Source organism: Protobothrops mucrosquamatus, unplaced genomic scaffold (assembly GCF_001527695.2).
Source record: "Protobothrops mucrosquamatus isolate PMUCROS unplaced genomic scaffold, P.Mucros_1.0 scaffold2304, whole genome shotgun sequence".
In the NCBI taxonomy this organism is placed as follows: Eukaryota; Metazoa; Chordata; class Lepidosauria; order Squamata; family Viperidae; genus Protobothrops; species Protobothrops mucrosquamatus.
In genome coordinates this window covers 182749-205963 of record NW_015388390.1, presented here as the reverse complement: position 1 = coordinate 205963, position 23215 = coordinate 182749, and the positions used below count along the sequence as shown (strand labels likewise).

The 23215-nt window shown below is 42.3% G+C and overlaps 1 protein-coding gene across 1 annotated transcript in view; it reads right to left on the bottom strand.

Annotated features, from left to right (window-relative positions):
* WDR90 (WD repeat domain 90) overlaps positions 1 to 23215 on the bottom strand; it is a 51232-nt gene that overhangs the window by 23822 nt on the left and 4195 nt on the right. Inside the window, exons 3-22 of the mRNA XM_015824647.1 lie at positions 22637 to 22813; positions 21083 to 21221; positions 19770 to 19940; positions 19499 to 19622; positions 18832 to 18899; positions 18136 to 18245; positions 16921 to 17148; positions 15466 to 15528; positions 14900 to 14968; positions 13843 to 13953; positions 13145 to 13290; positions 11790 to 11847; positions 9113 to 9231; positions 8381 to 8542; positions 7581 to 7711; positions 6608 to 6724; positions 4947 to 5182; positions 3739 to 3878; positions 2015 to 2145; positions 995 to 1125 (exon numbers count right to left, since the gene is read on the bottom strand). Coding sequence (XP_015680133.1) covers positions 995 to 1125; positions 2015 to 2145; positions 3739 to 3878; positions 4947 to 5182; positions 6608 to 6724; positions 7581 to 7711; positions 8381 to 8542; positions 9113 to 9231; positions 11790 to 11847; positions 13145 to 13290; positions 13843 to 13953; positions 14900 to 14968; positions 15466 to 15528; positions 16921 to 17148; positions 18136 to 18245; positions 18832 to 18899; positions 19499 to 19622; positions 19770 to 19940; positions 21083 to 21221; positions 22637 to 22813 — 2631 coding nt within the window. The remainder of the gene's footprint in view (positions 1 to 994; positions 1126 to 2014; positions 2146 to 3738; positions 3879 to 4946; positions 5183 to 6607; positions 6725 to 7580; positions 7712 to 8380; positions 8543 to 9112; positions 9232 to 11789; positions 11848 to 13144; positions 13291 to 13842; positions 13954 to 14899; positions 14969 to 15465; positions 15529 to 16920; positions 17149 to 18135; positions 18246 to 18831; positions 18900 to 19498; positions 19623 to 19769; positions 19941 to 21082; positions 21222 to 22636; positions 22814 to 23215) is intronic.

Here is a 23215-nt window from a genome sequence, read left to right as displayed (position 1 = left end):
AAATGACACAATTATTGCTCAGGTTTATATTCCTTTTTTCACCCTAGGAGCTCAAAGTACACAGCATGGCCTGTTCTGGTGGGTGTCAGATGCACCGTTTGTCAGTGATCTCTGACATGTAGTCACAACACAGATAGTTTTATATTTATGCTTAAAGATACTTTTATAGTTGTGCTTACACATGTTGCACATAGGTGCATCTACATCTGTGGGTGTGGTTCTCTTTATGTGCATGTGTAAAGGGAGGGAAAAGATAGATAGATAGATAGACAGACAGACAGACAGACAGACAGACAGACAGACAGACAGACAGACAGACAGATAGATTAGAAAATAGATAAGATAGATAGACAGATAGATAAATAAATAGAGATAGATAGATAGATAGATAGATAAAAAGATATATAGACAGATAGATTAAAAGATAGATTAGAAAATAGAGATATAGAGATAGATTAAAAGATATAGCTATAGATAGACAGATAGATATAGATAGATTAAAAGATATAGATATAGATAGATAGATAGATAGATAGATAGATAGATTAAAAGATAGATAGATATAGACAGATTAGAAAATAGAGATAGATAGATAGATAGATAGATAGATAGATAGATAGATAGATAGATAGATAGATAGATAGATAGATAGATAGATAGATAGATAGATATAGACAGACAGACAGACAGACAGACAGACGGATAGATGATATAAACTGGATGCAGTATTCCAGGTGTGGCCTTACTAAGGCTTTATAAAGCGGTACTAATACTTCACGTGATTTTGATTCTATGCTTCTGTTTATGCAACCAAGGATTGTATTAGCTTTTTTGGCTGCTGCTAATTTATTTTTACTTTTTTAATTATTTTTTAAACACATTTATATAGCTGCCTAACTCACACCTAGTAACTCCAGAGCTTCACGTGGTTTCGCTAGCATTATATCAGCAAGAACTTTTACCCGCTTTTGAGATGCACGCGTGGGATAGTTACCTCATCCAGAGTGTGAGCGTCCATGAGGGTGACAATGTATTTGGAAGGGCCCACAAAGGCCAAAAGACGGCCTTCGCAACTGACGGACAATGCGTCAGGGCCATGGTCAGCGTCCTGGGACACCACGTTAGCTGAAGGAGAGACAGACAGTCAAGTTCTGTTGTAAATCATGATGATCGTTAAGTCCAACTCCCACTATTTGCATAGCGGTCATTAAACAAAAGTCACAGTCGTTAAGCAAATCAATATCAGGGGTCTTCAAACTTAGCAACTTTAAGACTTGTGGACTTCAACTCCCAAGTTTGAAGACCCCCTGGTACAGGTAGTCCTCAATTTACAACAGTTCATTTAGCAACAGTTCAAAGTCACATCACTGAAAAAAAAGTGACTTATGAGCATTTTTCACACATTTTTCAACCATTACAGCCTCCGCAGGGTCACGTGATCAAAATTCGGACACTTGGCAGCTGACTCATATTTATGACGGTTGCGGTGGCCCGAGGGGGGAATCACGTGATCCCCTTTTGCGACCTTCTGACAAGCAAAGTCAATGGGGGAATCCAGATTCACTTAACAACCGGGTTACTAATTTAACGAGTGCAGTGATTCACTTAAGAATGGTGGCAATAAAGGCCGCAAAATGGGGCAAAACTCACTCAACCAATGTCTCACTTAACAACAGAAATTTTGGCCTTAATTGTGGTCATAAGTCGAGGACTACCTGTATTCCTGTGGGTGTCTTTTGCTGAAAACTGTCCCAAAACACCACAAATCGCTTTCACGAGACCACACAGAACATTGGAGCCAGCCATAAATTTGAGCCGGTGGCCAAATGCCCGATATGTGGTCAGGTGGCTGTGTAGGTGTGTGCAAACATTGGAACACCAGAACTTAAGTGGCTTTTTTTGGGGGGAGGTCCATTGAAACTTTGAATTGTCGCCGAATGACCGGTTATAAATGGAGGACCACTTATAGTAAAGTCCCTCCTTAAAGGATATAGATGTAGAGTAGAACACTTACCTAACACTCGGACCGTGTGACTTTTCTGGACGGCACAGTTGTAAAGGCTCAGCGTCCCCTGTGTGCAGGAACTGTACATGAAATTGCCATCTGGAGAGAAGGTCAGACCAGTGATCAGACCCCGGTGCTGCCTGTCCAATAATTGCCCCCAAACAAAGAGGCAAAATGAGGAATGAACACCAAGAAGGAAACCAGGGGATGACAAAAACAAGGGCCATTCTATCCCACAAGCACAACACATTAAGGTTTCACTCCCTGCAGCTTAAACCCATAACAATCCTGTAGTTATTGGCCAGAGAGCAACTGCTTCGAACTCACCCAGAAAGCTATTTAGTCCAGCGAGATTTGAAATCAGCATTTCCTCCCACCCCCCATCCAAGTCCAGTATATTTTTTTAGTGTAGTTTTGCACAATAGTATATTTTTAGAGTTTACTTTTGCGCTGTAGTATATTTTGAGTTTACTTTTGCACTACAGTATATTTTGAGTTTACTTTTGCACTATACTATATTTTGAATTTACTTTTGCACTATAGTATATTTTAGTTTACTTTTGCACTATAGTATATTTTTTGCACTATACTATATTTTGAATTTACTTTTGCACTATAGTATATTTTAGCTTACTTTTGCACTGTAGTATACTTTCTAGTTTACTTTTGCATTACAATATATTTTGAGTTTACTTTTGCACTATAGTATATTTTTACTTTACTTTTGTACTATACTATATTTTAGTTTACTTTTGCACTATAGTATATTTTAGCTTACTTTTGCACTATACTATATTTTAGTTTACTTTTACACTATAGTAATTTTAGTTTATTTTGCACTATAGTATGTTTTTAGTTTACTTTTGCACTATAGTATATTTTAGCTTACTTTTGCACTGTAGTATACTTTTTAGTTTACTTTTGCATTGTAGTATACTTTTCAGTTTATTTTTGCATTATAGTATATTTTTAGAGTTTACTTTTGCACTATATTTTTTAGAGTTGCTCATTGAGTTATTTGTTGTAAAAAGGGGAGCATCTGCCATTGGAAAGGCAATAAAAATGTGTCTCTGTCTCCAGGCACTCGGGCCAGTATGAGTAACGTTCTCCCCACTGGTGACATATTATATAGTTTAATTTTAATCACTATATAATTATTTTAGTTTGCTCTAGTGGTATGTGCTATTTTTCTTTTCTCTTTTTGTATAATGATTTGGGTGCTGCCCAGAGTCTCGTTATTTGAGCGGAGTGGCCATGGTTGAATGTTTTATATAAATAGATAAAGCAGAAGCAGAAATGTGATACAGGTAGTCCTCGTTTAGAGACTGTTCAAGTTATGACAGCGATAAAGAAGTAACTTTGCAACCTCTCCTCACATTTACAACCTTCACTGGTCGGTAAACAAAGGAACTCTGAAATAAGGTTCTAAGCACCGTTGCAGTTTCACTTAGCAACCGCTTTGCTTAATGACCAAATTGTCAATTCCAGTTGTGGTCGCTAATGATGACCTGTACTTAACATTCAACGTATCACCCCAGACACTGCTAAGCGAATGAATCATTCTAAATCAGTACATTTGTTTTGTTGCTGTTTTTTACTGCATTACAAGCGTATTTATTTCATATTTATTTTTTCCTCCAAAGGAACATTCCCTTTCAAATCACTCTCTCCCTCCTCTTGTAATGCATGCAAAACATTCAAAATGTAACTCTGAAATTACGCAAAGACTTTACTTGTGTTCTTCAAGTAGCCTTGAGGCCGCCAAGCTGATGGTCCTGACCACGCCGGTGTCGAAGCCGCAAGCAAAAATAGGCTGCAAGGGATGAAAAGCCACAGCGCATGGGATTTCATCTGAGGCCGTGAATTCATAAAGCTGTAAGGGTACAGAGGGGTATCTAGGTGAGATAGGAGGAGGGAGCAGAAGGAAATGGTCCAAGTGTTAAGTCTTGCATCTCAGATGAAGGGCTCACAAATAAGGAACTTTTTAATACTTCCATTCCAGAAAGGGAACAACCAATAAGAAACAATCAAATCTTCCTGACTTCCATTTTTGCAGAAGAATGTCTGGCACATACACACACAAAAAAATAAAGCAACAGTGGGCGATGTTGAAGAAATATTTAGCACATGCCTTAAACAGATTTAACATAGCCTGAAATCTCCCAAGAAGTCCAAACGCTAACCTTAAAAGCCAGAAAATGTTGGCCTTGCCTGTTTTGTGTAATTCAGTCTTGACCACTTTGTCTTACAGCTCTGCCTAAGGTGTGCCTCGCTTCTTAACCGCGAGGAGGTGGCCCATCTTTGATTTAATACAGTGAAAGCATCAATGGCAAGAAAACAATTAAAGAACAGAAAATAGAGATGATCAACCAATTAAAAAAAGTTGACCTGATCATCTGCTGTTATTGCATGAAATAGTGATGAAAACAAAAGAAGCTACTTCTGGATAAGATAGGTTGCTTTTGGTTGTGGAGAGGTATGGTTTAAACGGGCCTTAACATTTTATTATGGGTTTATCGTTGTTTTTGTTACATCTAAAACAAAATTTAAAAACCATAAACTGCTTTACCCATCCCAACATATCCTGTTAAGTTGGAGCTCTGGTTCTTTTGCCCCAAACTAAGAACAACAACTATGAAAAGTCTTGTGGCTTCTTAAAAACTGGCACTTTCTTTGCACAAGTTTCTCATTTATCATATTCACATGGATTCAACCTTAAGAATACAGATCAGGAGATTGATGGATCGGATATCTGACACCTTCCAGGAAGCTATAAGCATCTATTGTTAAAATAATGTTAATCTTTAAAGTGCCACAAATGAGTGTGTGTTTCTCTCTCTCTCTCTCTCTCTCTCTCTCTCTCTCTCTCTCTGTGTGTGTGTGTGTGTGTGTGTCTCTGTGTGTGTGTGTTTTGTTTGGCTGAACAAAGTTCTGAAATCACCTGCTGCATAGACTCGACATTCCAGATGCGAATGGTACTGTCTTTGGACACAGTCACCAGCTGTTTCTGGGAACTGTCCATTGAAAACGCCCAGACTGTGCCCACGTGGGATCGCATGATCGTGTAGTAATCCCTCGACTGGATGTCCAAGCAGCCCACGTTCCCAGTGGCGGTGGTGCACAAAACCTTCAGATTGTCTGGGCTGATTCGAACCGAACTCACTGGATTGTTGTGCTCTGGAAGAAAGATACCTGCTCAGTCAGCATTCAGGTGACATGGTTAGATTCACCGGGCAAAGGAAACGGTGAGGAATCTGGAGTTTCTGGTGATGATGCAAATAGCTACTTTAGTTATTGGCAAGGTTTCTGTTTATGGGAACAATAAAGGAAACTGCTCAGAAATTATTCAGGGATTTATTAAATGTATTATTGGCTGTCCATCTTACCACAGGGTAACTTCCACTTGTCTTTCATGTTTCTTGGGACGTGACATCCGGCTAGCTTTGTGTCTAAGGCAGGACTAAAACTCGGGGTCTCTCAGTTTCTAGCCTGGTGCTTTAACCATGACACCAAAGTAGCTCTCCAAGAACTAGATAAATCTATGCAAAAAATGCAATCCTAGTAAGGGAGAGATTTGGTACATGTGAAGCTGTTAGAAGTAGAATATGTAGTTATCCCCAGGCAAGCTAGTTGACAGGAGATTCAAGACAAGCAAATGGAAATATTTCTCTGCAGAATAGCCTTTTTAAGTCGCTGAATTTTCCGTTTCAAACTGTGGAAGCCATTGGCTTGGGCATCTTTCAAAAGAGATTAAACTCATGGAGGATATGCCCTAACTGCATAGAAAGACATAAAGGAAACTGGATATCTAGGGCCATGGAAAAAAGATACCAGAGGCAGGCTAGAACAGCACTGTTCATGTAGTAAGATGTCAAATTCTGGAACATGGAATGTCGCACACAAAAAAACAAGATCTGCTTTCTCTCTTATCCCATCATGCAGGACACAGAATAATGGGCTTAAATTATAGGAAGACAAGATTTCAGCCGAAGCTGGGAAACTGTTCCTGGCTGTTCAAAAGTGGAACCAATGACCATGGGGAGTGGTGGACTTTCAATAAATGTCTTAAAACCAAAGATGGACAGCCATCTATTCAGGAAGCTTTAATGTAGATTCCAGTAATGAATACGAAGTTAGACTCAATGACCTATTTCAACTCCACTATTTAATGATTGTGTAAACTACCTAAGGTCATGGATTAAAATCCCTTCAAGCTCAGAAGGAGCACAGAAGTAAACCACTCTCATAGAAGCCAGGACAGGAAACAAGGGATGGAAACTAAACAAGGAGAGAAGCAACCTGGAACTAAGGAGAAATTTCCTGACAGTGAGAACAATTAACCAGTGGAACAACCTGCCTCCAGAAACGGTGAATGCTCCAACACTGGAGGTTTTTAAGAAGAGACTGGACAGCCATTTGTCTGAAATGGTATAGGGTTTCCTGCCTGAGCAGGGGGTTGGACTAGATGACCTCCAAGGTCCCTTCTAACTTGATGATGATGATGATGTCCTCAGGTGTCATTTGTAATCTTTCCAAAGGCATCTCCAGCTGATCTCCCGAACAGAAGGCCTACCTGGTTTGTGATTTTTAAGCTCTACGCACCTGCCTCCAGGAAGACTTCTGAGAAATCCAACGGCCACAGGCGCAGGTAGCCATCATCAGAGGCAGTGGCACAGAAACTTGAAGAGAGGCAGATGCTGTTTAGGGATATCCCAGGGCCTGGGAGGAAAAAAAAAAAAACAGAAATCCAGGATGCTTTGAGACACAAGAACTGCCAGTGCTTGAATCCTTTCCCCCCCATCTCTAATTGATCCTTAATATCTAAAGGCCTTTCTCGTTAAGACCCCTTAGGATAACATTCTACAACTACCCCAAAACAATGTCCCTTCACTTTAGTAAGTGTCAAGACTGACTTGGACTCTCACCTACATTTTTCCTTCACTTGCAGCTTGACAATAACAGGGAGGGGGTGGTGGATGGAATGCAAGGGTGGGGGGATGGTATCCAAGCAAGGTGGCATTTCAAGAACACACTGAGCAGATGTCCCAGCATGGGTGGCTATCTCCCCTAACAAATGGTATAGGGTTTCCTGCCTGAGCAGGGGGTTGGACTAGATGACCTCCAAGGTTCCTTCCAACTTTTAAATTTTATTATTATTATTATTATTATTATTATTATTGTTGTTGTTGTTGTTGTTGTTGTTGTTGTTGTTGTTGTTGTTGTATGAACAGAAATGATTGGTGGATGTTATGGACTATGGGCAGCCCTGTTTAGCCTTCTTTTTTAGTTCTTCTGGGCTCCTCTAAATCAAATTACTCCTTTTTTTTCCCTTCTTCTAACAGAATGACATCAATTTAAAAAAAAAAGCTGGAGCTGAAGACTGTGCTTGATTTGGAAAAAGGCCCTTAATGCCCATTAAAAAGGAGACAAAATGTCAGCTAAGATGGCAGAGGCTTGATGAGCGTGTCCAATGAAACACCTTTACGAGTCGAAAACGTTCACTCGGCCTCCCAAAGTTAGAAATGGCTGTGAGAGCCGAACGCCTGAAAAACTCCCGGAAGCACTCAACTCATACCTGAATTAACACCTGGCTTCTCTCGTTGATGGGCGGGTCCTGTCTCCAAGGGCAAAAGGCGACGGACGTTTTTGACAGTGACATTCTTGTAGTCAATTTCTACAACATGCCCACTTCTACTGCAAACAAACCTAGGGGAGGGAGGGAGGGAGGGATGGTTTTAATTCTTAAAGCAGTTCTCTTTTGTGGCTTCTGGCAACTGCGTCACCAGTTGAGTCACTCTGACAATAGCAGCAAAAGAAGAACTTTTCCGTAAATAGACTTTGCATTACTGTATATAAAACAGTTATCAAGACCCCTATGGAAGTAATGCTACAGAAAGATGTTATAAAAGTAGTTTTAATAAACCAGAATAAAGAATCCACCAAAAAGAATTGGATCGGTTATGGAGCAGCATCTTATACTTCCATGCTAAAAATATGTAGGGGGCAAATAGAAAAAAAAACAACTCTACGGATTTCCTGGTTGTCCTAAGTATAAAACTAACTTTTATTTAGTTTTATATTTTCAGTGCCAGAAACTTTTATATGGAAGCTCTGGTTAACCGTATATTTAAATTGATGTGTGAATCAATCCAACAGTGAAATATTAGCTGAATCCCCTGTCAACCAAAATGAGTTACTTCCAGGATAAATCAAGATATGTCAGCCAAAGGCAGGACTGAACCTTAATGTGCTTGCTAAGATATCATGATCACAGCCCTGTTGATCAGCCTTCTATGGAAAGACACCCAGAAGCTGCCTTGAACCATCAGTCTTTCTCTAAAGCTTTGGGAAGAAGAAAAGAAAACCATTTCTTACAGCGTCCGATCCTCAGGCTCACGTTGGGTGGAGTGGCCGACCTCGAAGGCCAGGTCTGTGAACTCCAGAGAACGGTATTCGCCCAAATTCACGGGGCAGGAGCGCAAAGCCCCGCTTTGGACCCGCCACAGCCTCACATTGTCCCGGCCACATGATACCATCCTGTGTTGAGAGAAGTCAGGGTAGAGGATGAGAGAAGGAAGGAAGGAAGGAAGGAAGGAAGGAAGGAAGGAAGCAAGGAAGCAAGCAAGCAAGGAAGGAAGGAAGGAAGGAAAGAAGGAAGGAAGGAAGGAAGGAAGGAAGGAAGGAAGGAAGGAAGGAAGGAAGGAAGGAAGGAAGGAAGGAAGGAGGGAAGGAAGGAAGGAAGGAAGGAAGATCTACCAAAGCTTTCCAGCTTGGAATATTAATCCGAATTCACATAAGCATAGTAGTTGTGATGTGCAATTCTCCCTTCCTCCCCTCTTGAGTCACTCTGGTTTGCTCTTTGGCCTGGACCAAGCATCTTGATTGTGATCAGTTTCCGATGAAAGACTCCTTCAAGAGCACCACCAGCTACGATGCAACAGAGTGCATAAGAAAAAGCTCAGAGAGTAAATACAGGCTGGCTTCTGTTGCCTGTAACTACTGTATGTAACCAACTTGGTTTCCTGAGGACCTGATTCAAAGACTCTTTTGAGAGCTCTCCTTGCAAGGATGACAGTTAGCCTCAAGAAGAACAAGCAGTTCTTTTACCTGGTATCATCAAAAAAGGCAATCTTGAAGGCTCGAATGTCCACATCTGTGTGAGCTTTGGCCAGCATGACCACCTCTCCCCCACGATTCACCTGGATGGTGTTCCACACCACCACCACCTGCCAAGAGAGTGTGCAACAGCTAGAGTGATCTTTTCCTTGACTGGACAAACCTGATCAAATCTACCTCTAAAATCTTTCTGCAACTCCCCAAATTCACTCTTCTTTAACCAAGCTCAGAATTAATGGCTTTGAAGATATATCTTAGCTCAGAACTTTCAAGGAAGGAACGGTGGACTGAAGACATCTCTGCAAAGAGCTGACAATTGTGGCAAAGACCTAGGAACCACTGAGCAAACTGGTTCCTTGGAACCTCTCTGGATAAGGAGAGGATGAGATTGCCCATATACGCTCCGGATGGCTGCTCCCCATAAGGAGACCACAGGATAGCGATTGTCTATCTCACAAAGGGTAAATGCCTGCCTATGGTGACTTGATAACTGTAACAAAGATGTTTTTAGTTAGTTGATAATAAGAAGAATTGGACTAGCCCAGTGTTTCTCAACCTTGACAATTTTAAGGCATGTGGACTTCAACTCCCAGAATTCCACAGCCAGCATTGCTGGCTGTGGAATTCTGGGAGTTGAAGTCCACATGCCTTAAAATTGTCAAGGTTGAGAAACACTGGACTAGCCCAATATGAGATAGCAGATATTAATGGAAAAAGAGAGGAAATATTTGATGTTGTAATATGAGATGTATACTAAAGACTTGTGTACGCTATTGAACTATTGATCAACCCAGTCATCATGTTGCTTTTTAAATACCCAATTGAGAAAATTAATAAGATATTATAAAAAAAATATACACTTGGAGAGAAGATTCAGGATCTTCACAGCTGATCCAAAGCAAAACAAACTTACAAATTTACCTACGATATTTTGAACGCTGCTCTAAACCCTAGAAATGAAAAGGAACACTGGGATCTGAAAAACCAGAAATCAATGAGCTGCAAAGTAGTGCCATTATAGAATATTCTGATGGGGATAGGAGTCTTGTTCTTTCTCTCAGTCCTAGAAATCTAGATTCAGATGAAGTGACATCACCGGTACATTAGTTGCGTAATGAAACATCTGAAAGAAAACAACCAAGCTCAGAGAGCATCAAGGATCCCACAGTTTAACCCTGAGCTATAAATGTTCTTTTCAGTTTAAAAACTAGATGACACTAATCAGAAAAAAACACAGTATCTTGGAGCAACTGTATCTATGGGCAATTCTAATCTTCCCTTGTATGGAAGGATGGCATCAAGATATCAGCACTTGGACAGCTCCACCTTTGTCCAGAGCAAATACAGAAAGGAAAACTTGTTGTTGTTAGTTGCGAAGTTGTGTCCAACCCATCGCGACCTCATGGACAACGTTCCTCCAGGCCTTCCTGTCCTCTACCATCTTCTGGAGTCCATTGAAGCTCACGCCTATTGCTTCAGTGACTCCATCCAGCCACCTCATTCTCTGTCGTCCCCTTCTTCTCTTGCCCTCCATCTTTCCCAGCATCAGGCTCTTCTCCAGGGAGTCCTTCCTTCTCATTAGGTGGCCAAAGTACTTGAGTTTCAACTTCAGGATCTGGCCTTCTAAAGAGCAGTCAGGGTTGATCTCCTCCAGGACTGACCGGTTTGAATGCCTTGCAGTCCAGGGGACTGGCAGGAGCCTTCTCCAGCACCATAGCTCAAAGGCCTCCATTCTTTGGCGCTCAGCCTTTCTTATGGTCCAACTTTCACAGCCATACATTGCAACTGGGAAAACCATGGCCTTGACTATACACACTTTTGTTGGCAGGGTGATGTCTCTGCTTTTTAGTATGCTGTCTAGAGTTGCCATAGCTTTCCTCCCCAGGAGTAAGCGTCTTTTAATTTCTTGGCTGCAGTCCCCATCTGCGGTGATCTTGGAGCCCAGGAAGATAAAATCTGTCACTACCTCCATTTCTTCCCCTCTATTTGCCAGGAATTGAGAGGGCCTACTGGAATCAAGGTTCTGCCTGGGAAGAGATCTTCAGCCATGACAGCTCTAGCATTTTGATCTCTGGGAGTAAGTAGATGGGATGAAGAATACATGACCAGGACGCCCTTCCTCCACTCCAGAACCAGTTATACATCTCCCTTGACTTTAGATGACAGCAACTGACAGTAAAACCAATTCACAAACCAGTTAAATGTGAGCAAGTCACAAATCAAATCTCTAAAAGCACAAATCATACAAATTCTCAACAGCTTTGGCAGGGAGAAGGAATCTTTTTTTGGCCCTGAGCATTGTTTCCCAAGTCCCAAGTACCACAAATCTTGTTTGGGAATTGGGAAAGGCTAGAGCAGGGTAGGCAACCTTGTCTCTTTTATGACTCGTGGACTTCAACTCCCAGAATTCCTGAGCCAGCAAGGCTCAGCTTGGAAACCTCTCCCTTTCCCCTCAGCATGGCTGGCTCAGGATTTCTGGGAGTTGAAGTCCACGAGTCATAAAAGAGCCAAGGTTGCCTACCCCTGGGCTAAAGATACCTCTGCAGATCCTGGCAGCTACCGATGCCCCACGGAGACCTCTGAGGTAACACTGTAAAAGAAGCAAGTGAAGTGAGGAAAACCCTCAACACTTTGGTCTGCTATACAAACAAAATGCCCATTTACTCACCGTCTTCCCACGTTTGTCTTTCCCCGTGCCACAAAGGACATTTCCGCTGTATGAAAAACTGAAGGGGGAAAAGAATGGTTCAGCATTTCCAGTTCAGTAAAAATAAGCTACTGACGGCTGTTCTAGCTTAAAAATTGGAGAAGGACACTGCCTGTCAGGACAATTAACGGAGATGTAAACAAGGCACAGAATTTGATCGGTCGAAAGTTTCATGAACTGTTTCAAGGAAACTCAGGGCAGACCATTAAAGGAATCTTCAGCACCAAATCTGGAAGCCTTTCCTTATTTATTTATTTATTTATTTATTTATTTATTTGTTTGTTTGTTTGTTTATTTATTTATTTATTTATGTATGTATTTAGTTAGTTATTGCTGGTTTGTTTTACTATGTATGCAGCCAAGTCTTCAAGATTGCAGTGGCTTGCAACAGTGTACTAAAACACAATAAAGCATCCTTCAATAAATAAAAAGAACAAAATACAACAGATAAGAAGAGCCAGTAATGCAATAGCTAATAACAGGTAAGAAATCAGAAAATCTGGTTTGCCTTTAAAATCAAAGCACCTTTGGGACAACCATGACCTGGATGAATAAGAACCTCTATAGGCAACACATAAAAATGTGGTGTAAAAATGGCAACTGTTCAGTCTCCAAAAGCCATATTTGGTTTTCAACAGTTTCCAGAGGGCCATCGCACAAAGGGGCCAAACTAATGTCTCTGAGGAGGCTGTTCCATGATAGAAAAGCCACACTTGGTATCCTCAGCCCCCTCAACACACCAACAAGGGACACTATGAGCTCTTCCAGCTTACAAAGATATTAGGGGACTGGAGGCTAAAGCATATAAGGAACGGCTGCTGGAATTGGGTATGTCTAGTTTAATGAAGAGAAGGACGAGGGGGGACATGATAGCAGAGTTCCAGTATCTCAGGGGCTGCCACAAAGAAGAGGGAGTCAAGCTGTTCTCCAAAGCGCCTGAAGGCAGGACAAGAAGCAACGGATGGAAACTCATCAAGGAGAGAAGCAACCTAGAACTAAGGAGAAATTTCCTGACAGTTAGAACAATTAACCAGTGGAACAACCTGCCTCCAGAAGCGGTGAATGCTCCAACACTGCAAGTTTTTAAGAAGAGACTGGACAGCCATTTGTCCGAAATGTTATAGGGTTTCCTGCCTGAGCAGGGAGTTGGACTAGATGACCTCCAAGGTCCCTTCCAACTTTACTATTATTACTATTATTATTACTATTATTATTACTATTATTATTACTATTATTATTATTATTATTATTATTATTATTATTATTATTATTATATTCCCCACCCCCGCCCTTCTTCCGGGGTGTCCGGCACTTACCTGAGGCACGAGATGGAATGGATCCCAGTTTTAAAGACGCAAAGGCATTTCCCACTTGGGAAGTCCCAGAGACGCACCACGCTCATTTCTCCCATCTGTGCGGATGCCAGCAAAGTGCTTTTGTGGTTGAAGGCCAGGGCTGCCACCTGCAAAAAATAACGGACCACTGTCTGCGCAAAGGGTTTCCTGCAGCATGGGGAAGTCAGGCCACACACCTGGGAGAAATATTCTTTAGGATGAGGTGCCCTGCTCCCCCCAACCACAGGGCGGCACGGTGGCTAAGTGGTTAAGACCCTGAGCTTGTCGGCGGGAAAGTCGGCAGCCCAGGTGCGAGACCCAAGCACCACGCCATGGGGTGAACTCCTGTCCCGAATAAAAGATTCTTTAAGAAAAACAATGCCACGAAGTTCTTTTGAAGGGTTTCATCTCTCGGAACCATGACACCGGGTTACTAATGTCACAACTGCAATGATTCACTTAACAACTGTGGCAAGAAAGGTCGTAAAAAGGGGCAAAGCTCACTTAACAAACATCTCAGTTAACAAAATAAATTTGGGGCTCCATATGTGGTCGTAAGTCAAGGACTACCTGTAGAAGGCTAGACATTTCCCGTAAAGCATCCTTTCAACGTTAGGGACATGTCTATACTTGGAATGACTTTGATGTTAAAACGTTAAGACAAAAGGAAGAGAAAATACCTTGTCGGTGTGGCCAGCAAAAAATCTCTGTTTTCCAGAATCAATTGCTACGGCTACAATCAGGGCATGGCAAGGGTAGACCACTACAGAACTGCCGGAAGCCCACAATGCCTGGGTGAAAGAAAAAGCAGAAAATGTCACAATCTTCACAACAAAGGTGCCCCTTCTGAGGCTCTGGGGCTGCTGGAGGATATGCAGGTGCCTCTCCAATTCTAACTTGTCATTTTGAAGAAGATACAAAATGAACAATTGCCAGAATGATTCACACAAATTGGTTTAATTTAATTGGAGGGTCAAATGTAAGCGTTACCTATCAGTTTGGGGAACGTGGCTTCTTATATATGGCATTCCAAGGCCTAGAGGCATCTTACAATTCAGAGTAATGTCTCATTTTGCCTAGGAGCCTGCTTGTCTTACTATAATGTTGCATTTTCATCTTGCTTTTCCTCTAGGTCGGCAACCCGCGGCTCCGGAGCCGCATGTGGCTCTTTGAGCCTTCTCCTGTGGCTCCCAACTTCCTCTGCCATTTGCAGAGAGAGAGACAGAGAGAGGCACTTGCGTTTCCCTTCTCTCTCTCTCTCTCTCTCTCTCTCTCTCAAAAGGAGAGTGGCCTCATCCTGTTCTCCGATGAGCTGACAAGCTTATTGGGTAGGGCTCCTGCCTTGGCTGCATCTCTGCAGGAAGCAGGAAGGGCAGGAGAGAGCCAGCCCAATAAGAATGTATGTCAGCTTGTTGCAGAAGAGCCTGAAGCCAGCTTGGCAGGTGAGCAGAAGATCGGAGAGAGAGGGGGAGAGAGAGAGAGAAAGAGAGGGAGAGAGAGAGGGGGAGAGAGAGAAAGAGAGAGGAAAGGGAACTCATGCACAGCAGCCTCTATTTCTCGCGCATGCATGCATGTTTTGTGGCTCCCAGTGTTTTGTTTTCTCTGGGAAATGGGTCCAAGTGGCTCTTTGAGTGTTTAAGGTTGCAAACCCCTGCTCTAGGGTGCTCAAACTGGGATGCGTGGTTTTTCTTCCCCCCAGTGGAGGGAAATATGCTGGTTAAATAAGAACATACTGACCCATTTGGTGCTGCAACCTCCGAACCCAATAATCTTCTTCAGCTTCAGAATTGGATCTGGTAGCAGCTTCTGAAAACCAATCCGGAGTTACATTGAGTCAGGAAGCAACAACTGTGAAAAGCATCCATCTGCATCAGCACAAACAACAAATCTCTAGTGTGATTCTGCTTTTTTCATTAAAGAAGGGGTGAACAATCTCTTGGCAATATATAATTCAGTCTCTTCCTGAACCCTGACAACTTTAAGATGTGTAGACTTCAGCTCCCAGAATTCCCTAGCCAGCATGTTTGAAAAACGACTGATCTAGATGGGTCAACAGCCTAATCTGGTATTAAGCAGCTTCCATCATTCATCATTGGCCCAATTTCCCCCCCTGCTTATGGCTAGAACTAAAATATCATCAATCACAGAAAAGAGCTGATGGTAGGAAGGAAAAAAATGAAAGAGACTCAGAAGTAGTTCTGTAGCCCAGACATGATTGTGGTCTCAAAGGTGAAAGTCTCCTGCTATGAAACCAGGAGAGCCTTCAGACATACAGGTTGTAAAAGAACAAAATTGCTTCTCACCGTGCAGGGAACAGAGCTCTTGACAGAGATGGTCTTTGGCCCTGCTGTCGGCATGTATTGGTTCTGGAGAAAAATAGGACACGTTAAGGGTTATGGATGGCAGGGACGGATGGCAGGGATGAAGGAGAATGTTACAAGTTGGTTTGGGTAAAAAAAACATTTTTTGTTAGGTCGTATTCAACCGAGAAGCTGCACATTCGAAGCACCCATCGCAGCTATTTCAAAGTATTAAATAATTTATCAAGGACATATGTAATAAAGATCACAAGCAACGATTTAAATGATGTTTCCTTGTGAACTGTTTAAAATCCATGATTTTCCATGAAAGCTGTAGAGCAGGGGTCGGCAACCTTAAACATGCAAAGAGCCACTTGGACCCGTTTCCCACAGAAAAGAAAACACTGGGAGCTGCAAAACTTGCGCGCATGCGCACGCAAGGGGGAGGGAGCTTGATTGAAGAGTTTAATTAAAAAGGAATAGAGGCTGCTATGCATGAGTTCTCTCTCTCGCTCTCTCTCTCCCCCTCTCTCTGATCTTCTGCTCACCTGGCAAGCTGGTTTCACGCTGTTCTCCGACAAGCTGACACACATTCTTATTGGGCTGGCTCTCTCCTGCCCTTGGTCTGTCAGTCCTCTTCCCCCACTCATTTGTGTGTGTGTGTGTGTGTGTGTGTGTGTGTGTGTGTGTGTGAGAGAGAGAGAGAGAGAGAGAGAGAGAGAGAGAGAGAGAGAGAGAGAGATGCTGCTTTCTGCTTCCTGCTGAGATGCAGCAAAGGCAGGAGCCCCGCCCAATAAGCTTGTCAGCTTGTCTGAGAACAGCATGAGGCCACTCTTTTTTACACACACATACAGAGAGAGAGAGAGAAGGGAAGCGCAAGTACCTCCCCCCCTCTCTCTGCAAATGGCGGAGAAGGCTGGGAGCTGCAGGAGAAAGCTCAAAGAGCCACATGCGGCTCCGGAGCCGCGGGTTGCCGACCCGTGCTTTAGAGTAACCTCCTAGTTGGTATTGTAACTAATGAGACAAGCCTGCGCAGTGCATATACCTTACCTAGCTCAGGGAGATTCACTTGGAATTGCATATATACAGGACAGGAGCCATAAATCTAAGCTTATGTACTGAAATAAATATTCTCCCAAGCTTTTCAAATTTATCTGTTTCTCCTGTTAGCTCCTCCAGGTCAAATTTCACAAAAGAAGCATTTGGAAAGACATCTATTATTTCATATCTGCAAGGCGCTAATAGACCGAAGACATATTTCATCAAAAAAAAAATTCCAATACTAAACTAACAAAGGCTTAACTTTTATTAACAACATTTTTATTGCAGTACTGCCCCAGACAGCAACCAGAAATGAAAAGATAATATTTTAGAGGGAGAAAATGCCACGCAGGTTAAATATTCCGCCGCACGGATAAGGAAGGCCTTAAGGAAGAACAGCTTGAAGCTGCTGCTTACCTCGTCAGAGTCGACGGTAACAGCACCGACACGGCCATCCCCATTTTTGTGGGCGTAAACATGAATGCTGCCATCGTCCATCGAAGAGGGGGGGAAACAGGAATCTCCTCTGGACTGGGACCCTTCTCTCAGGCTCTGGTCCACAAGGCAGGCTGTCCACACAGGATCGGACCTCGATGGGTGGATCTTGGGGATGTGTTTTGTAAGAAGGGGAGACTGGCGAGGCATCTTTCCCAAAAAAAAAAAAAAAAAAGTTTTGGAAACTGGAGGCTGAACCTAAAGCAGGGGTGTCAAACTCAATTTCATTGAGGGCCGCATCAGCATTGCGGTTGCCCTTGGGGGCCGGGTGGGTGCGGCCTACTGGGTGGGCGTGGATGGAGTGGATGTGGCCTACTGGGTGGGTGTGGCCAGTTCTACATCATTCGCATCAAGGGTGCCTGTGGGGTCCTGGGCAGGAGTGGGACAGATCTGAGGGTCTCCGGCAGAAGGGGGTGGGACCGGGGCAAGTGCCAAGGCATGGTCCACTGGGGCAAGTGCCATGATGGCCACCACAAAATTGTACATTGACTCCCGGCCGACTTGGGCCAGGGCCAAGGCAGCGGAGGCCGTTCCCTCACTGTTTCCAGGATGGCTTCGCGGGCCATATGAAACCACGTTGCAGGCCGCATCCGGCCCCCAGGCCTTGTGTTTGACATGTCTGACCTAAAGTATGCTGATCCTTTCTTCAACGAGAAGCAACCGAGCTAAGGGGGGGACAGCAGCAAGCTAAGATTTGAAGTGAATTCTGCACAGGGAATCCTCAACCTACGGCCACAATTGGGCCCCAAATTTTATCTTGCTAAATGAGACAGTTGTTACGGGAATGTTGCCCCATTTTGCGAATCTTGCCAGAGTTGTTAAGTGAATCACTGCAGTTGTTAAGTTAGGAACACGGTTGTGAAGTGAATCTGGCTTCCCCGTTGACTTTGCTTGTCAGAAGGTCACAAAAGGAGAATCACGTGATCCCAGGACGCTGCAAACCGTCATAAATACACATTAGTTGCCAAGCGTCCAAATTTTAATACTGTGTCCAACGGTGCCATTGTAACTTCAGTCACTAAACGAATGGTTGTCAAGTTGAGGACTATCTGTACAATAGTCTCTATTACATTAGCACAGAGAATGGTGGTAGGTGTTTGTCAATTCTGGATGTAAGGAAGATTAAAGCTTACATACCTCTTTGGGACTGGTGATTTGCTGGATGAGAGACACCCGGTCCCGAACCGGCTTGCTCAGAGACACGTCCTTGGGAACCTGGGTCACTGGATCGTCTTCAGGATGGCCAGCTGAAAAGGTGGAAGAAAAGCAATGAAGACCTGAGGATATGAAGCCTGCTATGCATGGTGTGTGTGTGTGTTGCTCAGAGGTGCCTTAGTTATCCTGGGATGGTCCTTCTCAACTCCATTTTGCCCTATTTTACATTGGCTTTGGCTTTTCCCTCGGGCCTGTTAGCAACCCAGAATGACTTGGATAAGATGGATGGCCATATATATATAATAAAGGTTCAATTAGGATCATGGTTCATTATCAATTTCCTCCTTCTAGAACTGCTTTCAGTCTGTGATCTAGGACACTAGGGCAGTATTTTTTCAACTTTGGCTGGGGAATTCTGGGAGTTGAAGTCTGCCCTCTTAAAGTTGTTAAGGTTGGGGAATCACTGCACTAGGGTTTCAGAGACATTTGTCGTCAGGGAGAGAGAAGATACCTACAAGTAGACACGAAATGATTCATCAGCCTAATAAATCAATCCAGGCATAAATGGAGTTATATCTCAATATATTCTTGGTTTATTCTGTAAGAGAGTTGGTGGTTCAGAAAGCTGAATTTATTATTATTTCCGGTTTTCTTAGTCTCCTGAATTCACTCACTCACCAGCATAGGAATTCAAAGTGCTTTTCTGAATAGAATCAGATGGCATTTTGGATCCATTAGAAGGGAACCTGAAGAAAAAGAATCAGAGAAAAGCTAATGCACGACAGACTGAATTTTTGTCCAGCCTTTCAGCCTCCATCAGCCAGCAAGACAAAGTCTTGCGTTCTAAATGATGGTGGTCAATTGAATCTGAGCAGACAAACTTAACTCTGCAATCCACAATAAACATTTTGGCTCAGGGAATGATACAGTATACAGGTTTTGGGGTCTCAAAGCAGGAGTTTCCATTACAAACACCTCAGTTGTGGAATTTCTATTCTGACAAAGCCCCACCCCTCCAAATCACAAACATATTCCTCACGCATTTCTCTTTCGGGCTGAGCAATATTACGCTGAGCAAAAAGTCCCCAAAAATACGAAGGCAAGGAAATTAGAGGTACAAGAAAGAGAAATTTAGCCAAACCTACCGAATGTAATCGTAGAGATCATGCCACAGTTCTCCTTTGGGCACAGGAAATGCCATTTCCCGAGGCATGGGAGAGAAACCATGCAATGCCATCTTGGACTGGTGAGCCTCAGAAGAGGTCAATGCTAACAGAAAAAAAANCCAAAAATACGAAGGCAAGGAAATTAGAGGTACAAGAAAGAGAAATTTAGCCAAACCTACCGAATGTAATCGTAGAGATCATGCCACAGTTCTCCTTTGGGCACAGGAAATGCCATTTCCCGAGGCATGGGAGAGAAACCATGCAATGCCATCTTGGACTGGTGAGCCTCAGAAGAGGTCAATGCTAACAGAAAAAAAAAGGAAGAAAAAAAAAGGAAGAAAAAAAGGATGAGACGGATGTGGTTGTTCTTCGCCGGAAGGATGCCCGGATGTTGAAAAGCCTGTCTCAATGTCATGATGCAAGCCCCTCCCCTTTCATATAAATATTTACCTGGGTCAAAGAGCAATTCGCTGGTGAACAGGTTTTTCACCAACATGTTGGAGCACAGCTTGATGCTTTTCAGATGACTGTAGGTTCTGTTCAAGTAGAGGCCGAGAACGTGGCGGAGATCAAGCATCAAACACGTCCATCGCACGTTGCTGGGGGCGAGGCCCACCAGATCTAAAGGCCCAAACACGCCAGCGAGAGTTGAATTTCTACAGGCATTTGACACACTCCCAAACCCCCAACCTCAAGCCTTATGCACATCTCTTGATGTCCAATCATTTCTTTAGACAAGGAAGTGGAAGTATGCAGGGCTGTGGAGTCGGAGTTGGAGTCGGAGTCAAGGAGGTGGAGGAAATTTTGGGTACCTGGAGTCGGAGTCGGAGTCGGCAAACAATGCACCGACTCCGACTCCTACTAAATTTAGATTGGAATTAAAAAAAAAAGCAAGTTTAAATGTCCCAATTCACAAAAAGTTATAATTAATGACTTCTCTACTGTAAGAATAAAGACCAATGCATGCAGTGCCTCACATAACTGCAAAATGAACACGTTAAGTGACCGTGAAGAAGCATGCTTTTCATGTGCATGGAATGTATAAAATACATTTGCATATTAATACAGAGGAGTCGGAGTCGGGGAGTCGGAGTCGGAAGTACAAAAAACTGAGGAGTCGGAGTCGGAACATTTATCTACCGACTCCACAGCCCTGGAAGTATGGACATCCAGGCCGGCCTAAATGCCTAATTTAACTTGCACCAGGTGTCCTTAGAAAAGGCATCAATGTTTAGCTTCTGTTCCTGAAAATATCCTTTCTCAATCTGGCTGCCTTTATGATAAGCTGCACTGGAATATCCATCCTCCCTTACCTTACAAACTCTACAATGTTAAGATATTCAGATTACTAGAACGATGGTTAAGTTGATGAAGAGAAAGCCTCAGAAGTATTATTTTAATTGCCAAAACACAGCATTAATTGATCATTTGCTAATCTCTCTTCTTCAGAGTTCAATTGTCTTGTTAGTAAAAACTCAGTCTAAACCGGGGGTAGGCAACCTTGGCTCTTGGACTTCAACTCCCACAATCCCTGAGCCAGCATGGCTCAGCTTGGAAACCTCTCCCTTTCCCCTCAGCGTGGCTGGCTCAGGAATTCTGGGAGTTGAAGTCCACGAGTCATAAAAGAGCCAAGGTTGCCTACCCCTGGTCTAAACCATCAACTCACTTCTCAGGAAAGTTAGATCCACGTTTCTAAAGTCCTGAAGGTAAACTCAAAGGCAACCCCCCCCCCAAATCTTTATTAGACCTTCTTTGCATTTTACCTCGCTTAGAAGTCTTGGCTGTACTTTCGTAGACTGACCCACGAGTTGCCCCACAGATATATGGGAACTGCAACCATGTGGCTGTGGACTTGAATTCTTTAAAGAGGTTAGAAAATGAAATACGGACCACTTGGCTGTCCTAGAAATGAAAAGAAACAGAGCTGGATCATAGAGACAGGATTATCATACTGGGAGCAACAAATATTCAGGAGCTGATAGACAGCCCACAAGAGAGAACCAAAGCTGAATATTGCTATTTATATAGACCAGGGGTCTTCAAACTTGGCCCTTTTACGACTTGTGGACTTCAACTTCCAGAATTCCTCAGCCAGGCACGCTGGCTAAAGAATTCTGGGAGTTGAAGTCCACAAGTCGTAAAAGGGCCAAGTTTGAAGACCCCTTATATAGACTGTATGATTTATGCAAGGAAGTAAATTCTCTCCTACGCTGCTTTTCATTTTGGAGAGTTTTCCATTTGCATAACTTATTCTGTTTCTGCCAGACCTATGTACTGTACATGTCTCTGTATCTAAATCTAAACCCAATACAGGGTCAGGATGCCAAGCAAAACACTTTGTAGTTTCATGGAGAATGGAGAATAATCCTTGCTAGTTCAGACCACTCCTTAAATGCAAGTGCAGAGATTAAACAAACAAATCAGGAAAAAATAAGGAGCCTGGTAGCATTTTCTCAGATTAAGAAATGTTACCAAAATAAATAAGATTATTTTAAATTTGTATTACTTTTTACAAAATAAATATTTTTTATTATTATTTAAAATTAAAAATTAAAAAATAAAAAATAATAAAAAATAATAAAATAAAATATAAAATAAAATAAAAAATAAATAAAATATAAAATAAAATAAAATAATAGAACAAAATATAAAATAATAAAATAAAATAAAATATAAAATACTAATAAAATAAAATAAAGTTTTATTTTTTGGTTGAGTGCTGCCCAGAATTTGTTAACAAGATTGGATCAATGTTTTAAATTAATAAAATCTGTTAGTCTGATAAGGTGTTCCTCCTGATTAACCCAATTCTTCTATTATGTCTTAAGACAGTAATTCAAAAGTAAGCCTTGAAAAAATTGACAGCTGCAGTGCTTAGGAAAACAAATCTCCCATACAGCATCACAACAACTTGTAAAATACCAAACAAACAGACTGTGTCAGAATTCCCAAATGGCAAGATTTTTTTTTTCAACAAAAAAAATATTAAAAAGGCAGGTGGCGAATATACAGGCTCCTTCGCCGTGTTCATTCTTCTCTCGCTCCAGGTCTATTGGCCTGTGGGAAGGATCTTAAAAATGTTTTTATTTGTCTTTTTAAAATGCTGTATTCTTATTACAAGTGGTTATGTTGTTTGCAAGTGTCTTTGGAAAGATGGCTGCTCTGAAAGGTGGGAAAGAAACAATGGGAATAAATAGTCAATAAATGTTGTGTTATGCAGGTATCATGAGAAGACTACAGTGCTTTCAAACACATTTTAACTTATGCTATTATTGTACCCACGGCCATCGTGGAGCTAGGAATAGACTCACACTCACCTCAGTGGCAATGTCCAGGTGCACGACAAAATATTTGCCAGGTGCAGGTTTGAAGAGGATGTAGATGTATCGACCAGTGAGACCCAAAGACTGGGTGCCAGTCTTGGGAAGCTGGAGGTAGTTGCTGGCCGGAACAGCACCATTAATGCGATATACTGTCCCTTTCAAAGTCTTGTCCTGAATGGAGAGAACAAACAGATCTTAAAATTTGGTTTTGCATAGGAGAAACTATAAGATTGGCTAAGCTTTATTTTTATGATTATCATTGCTACTAGTGACTATAATTGTTTAGTATCAAATTAACTGTTATTTAATATTTATACCCGGACGATAGTTTGCTTGCTAAAGTGTTGAATTGCTGGTAGGGGTAACCCCACTATTGTACTTACCCTTACCCCTACCTCAATCCCATTCCCCAACCCCACCCAATACCCATACCAACTTTATCCCTTCCCCACTCTTATAAAACCTAATAAAACATTCAAATAAAAAAATTGGTTTTGCATAGGAGAAACTGTAAGAGAGCCAGTTTTACCAATGAAGGAGAATATTTGAATATTTGAAATGAGGGGTCCTTGG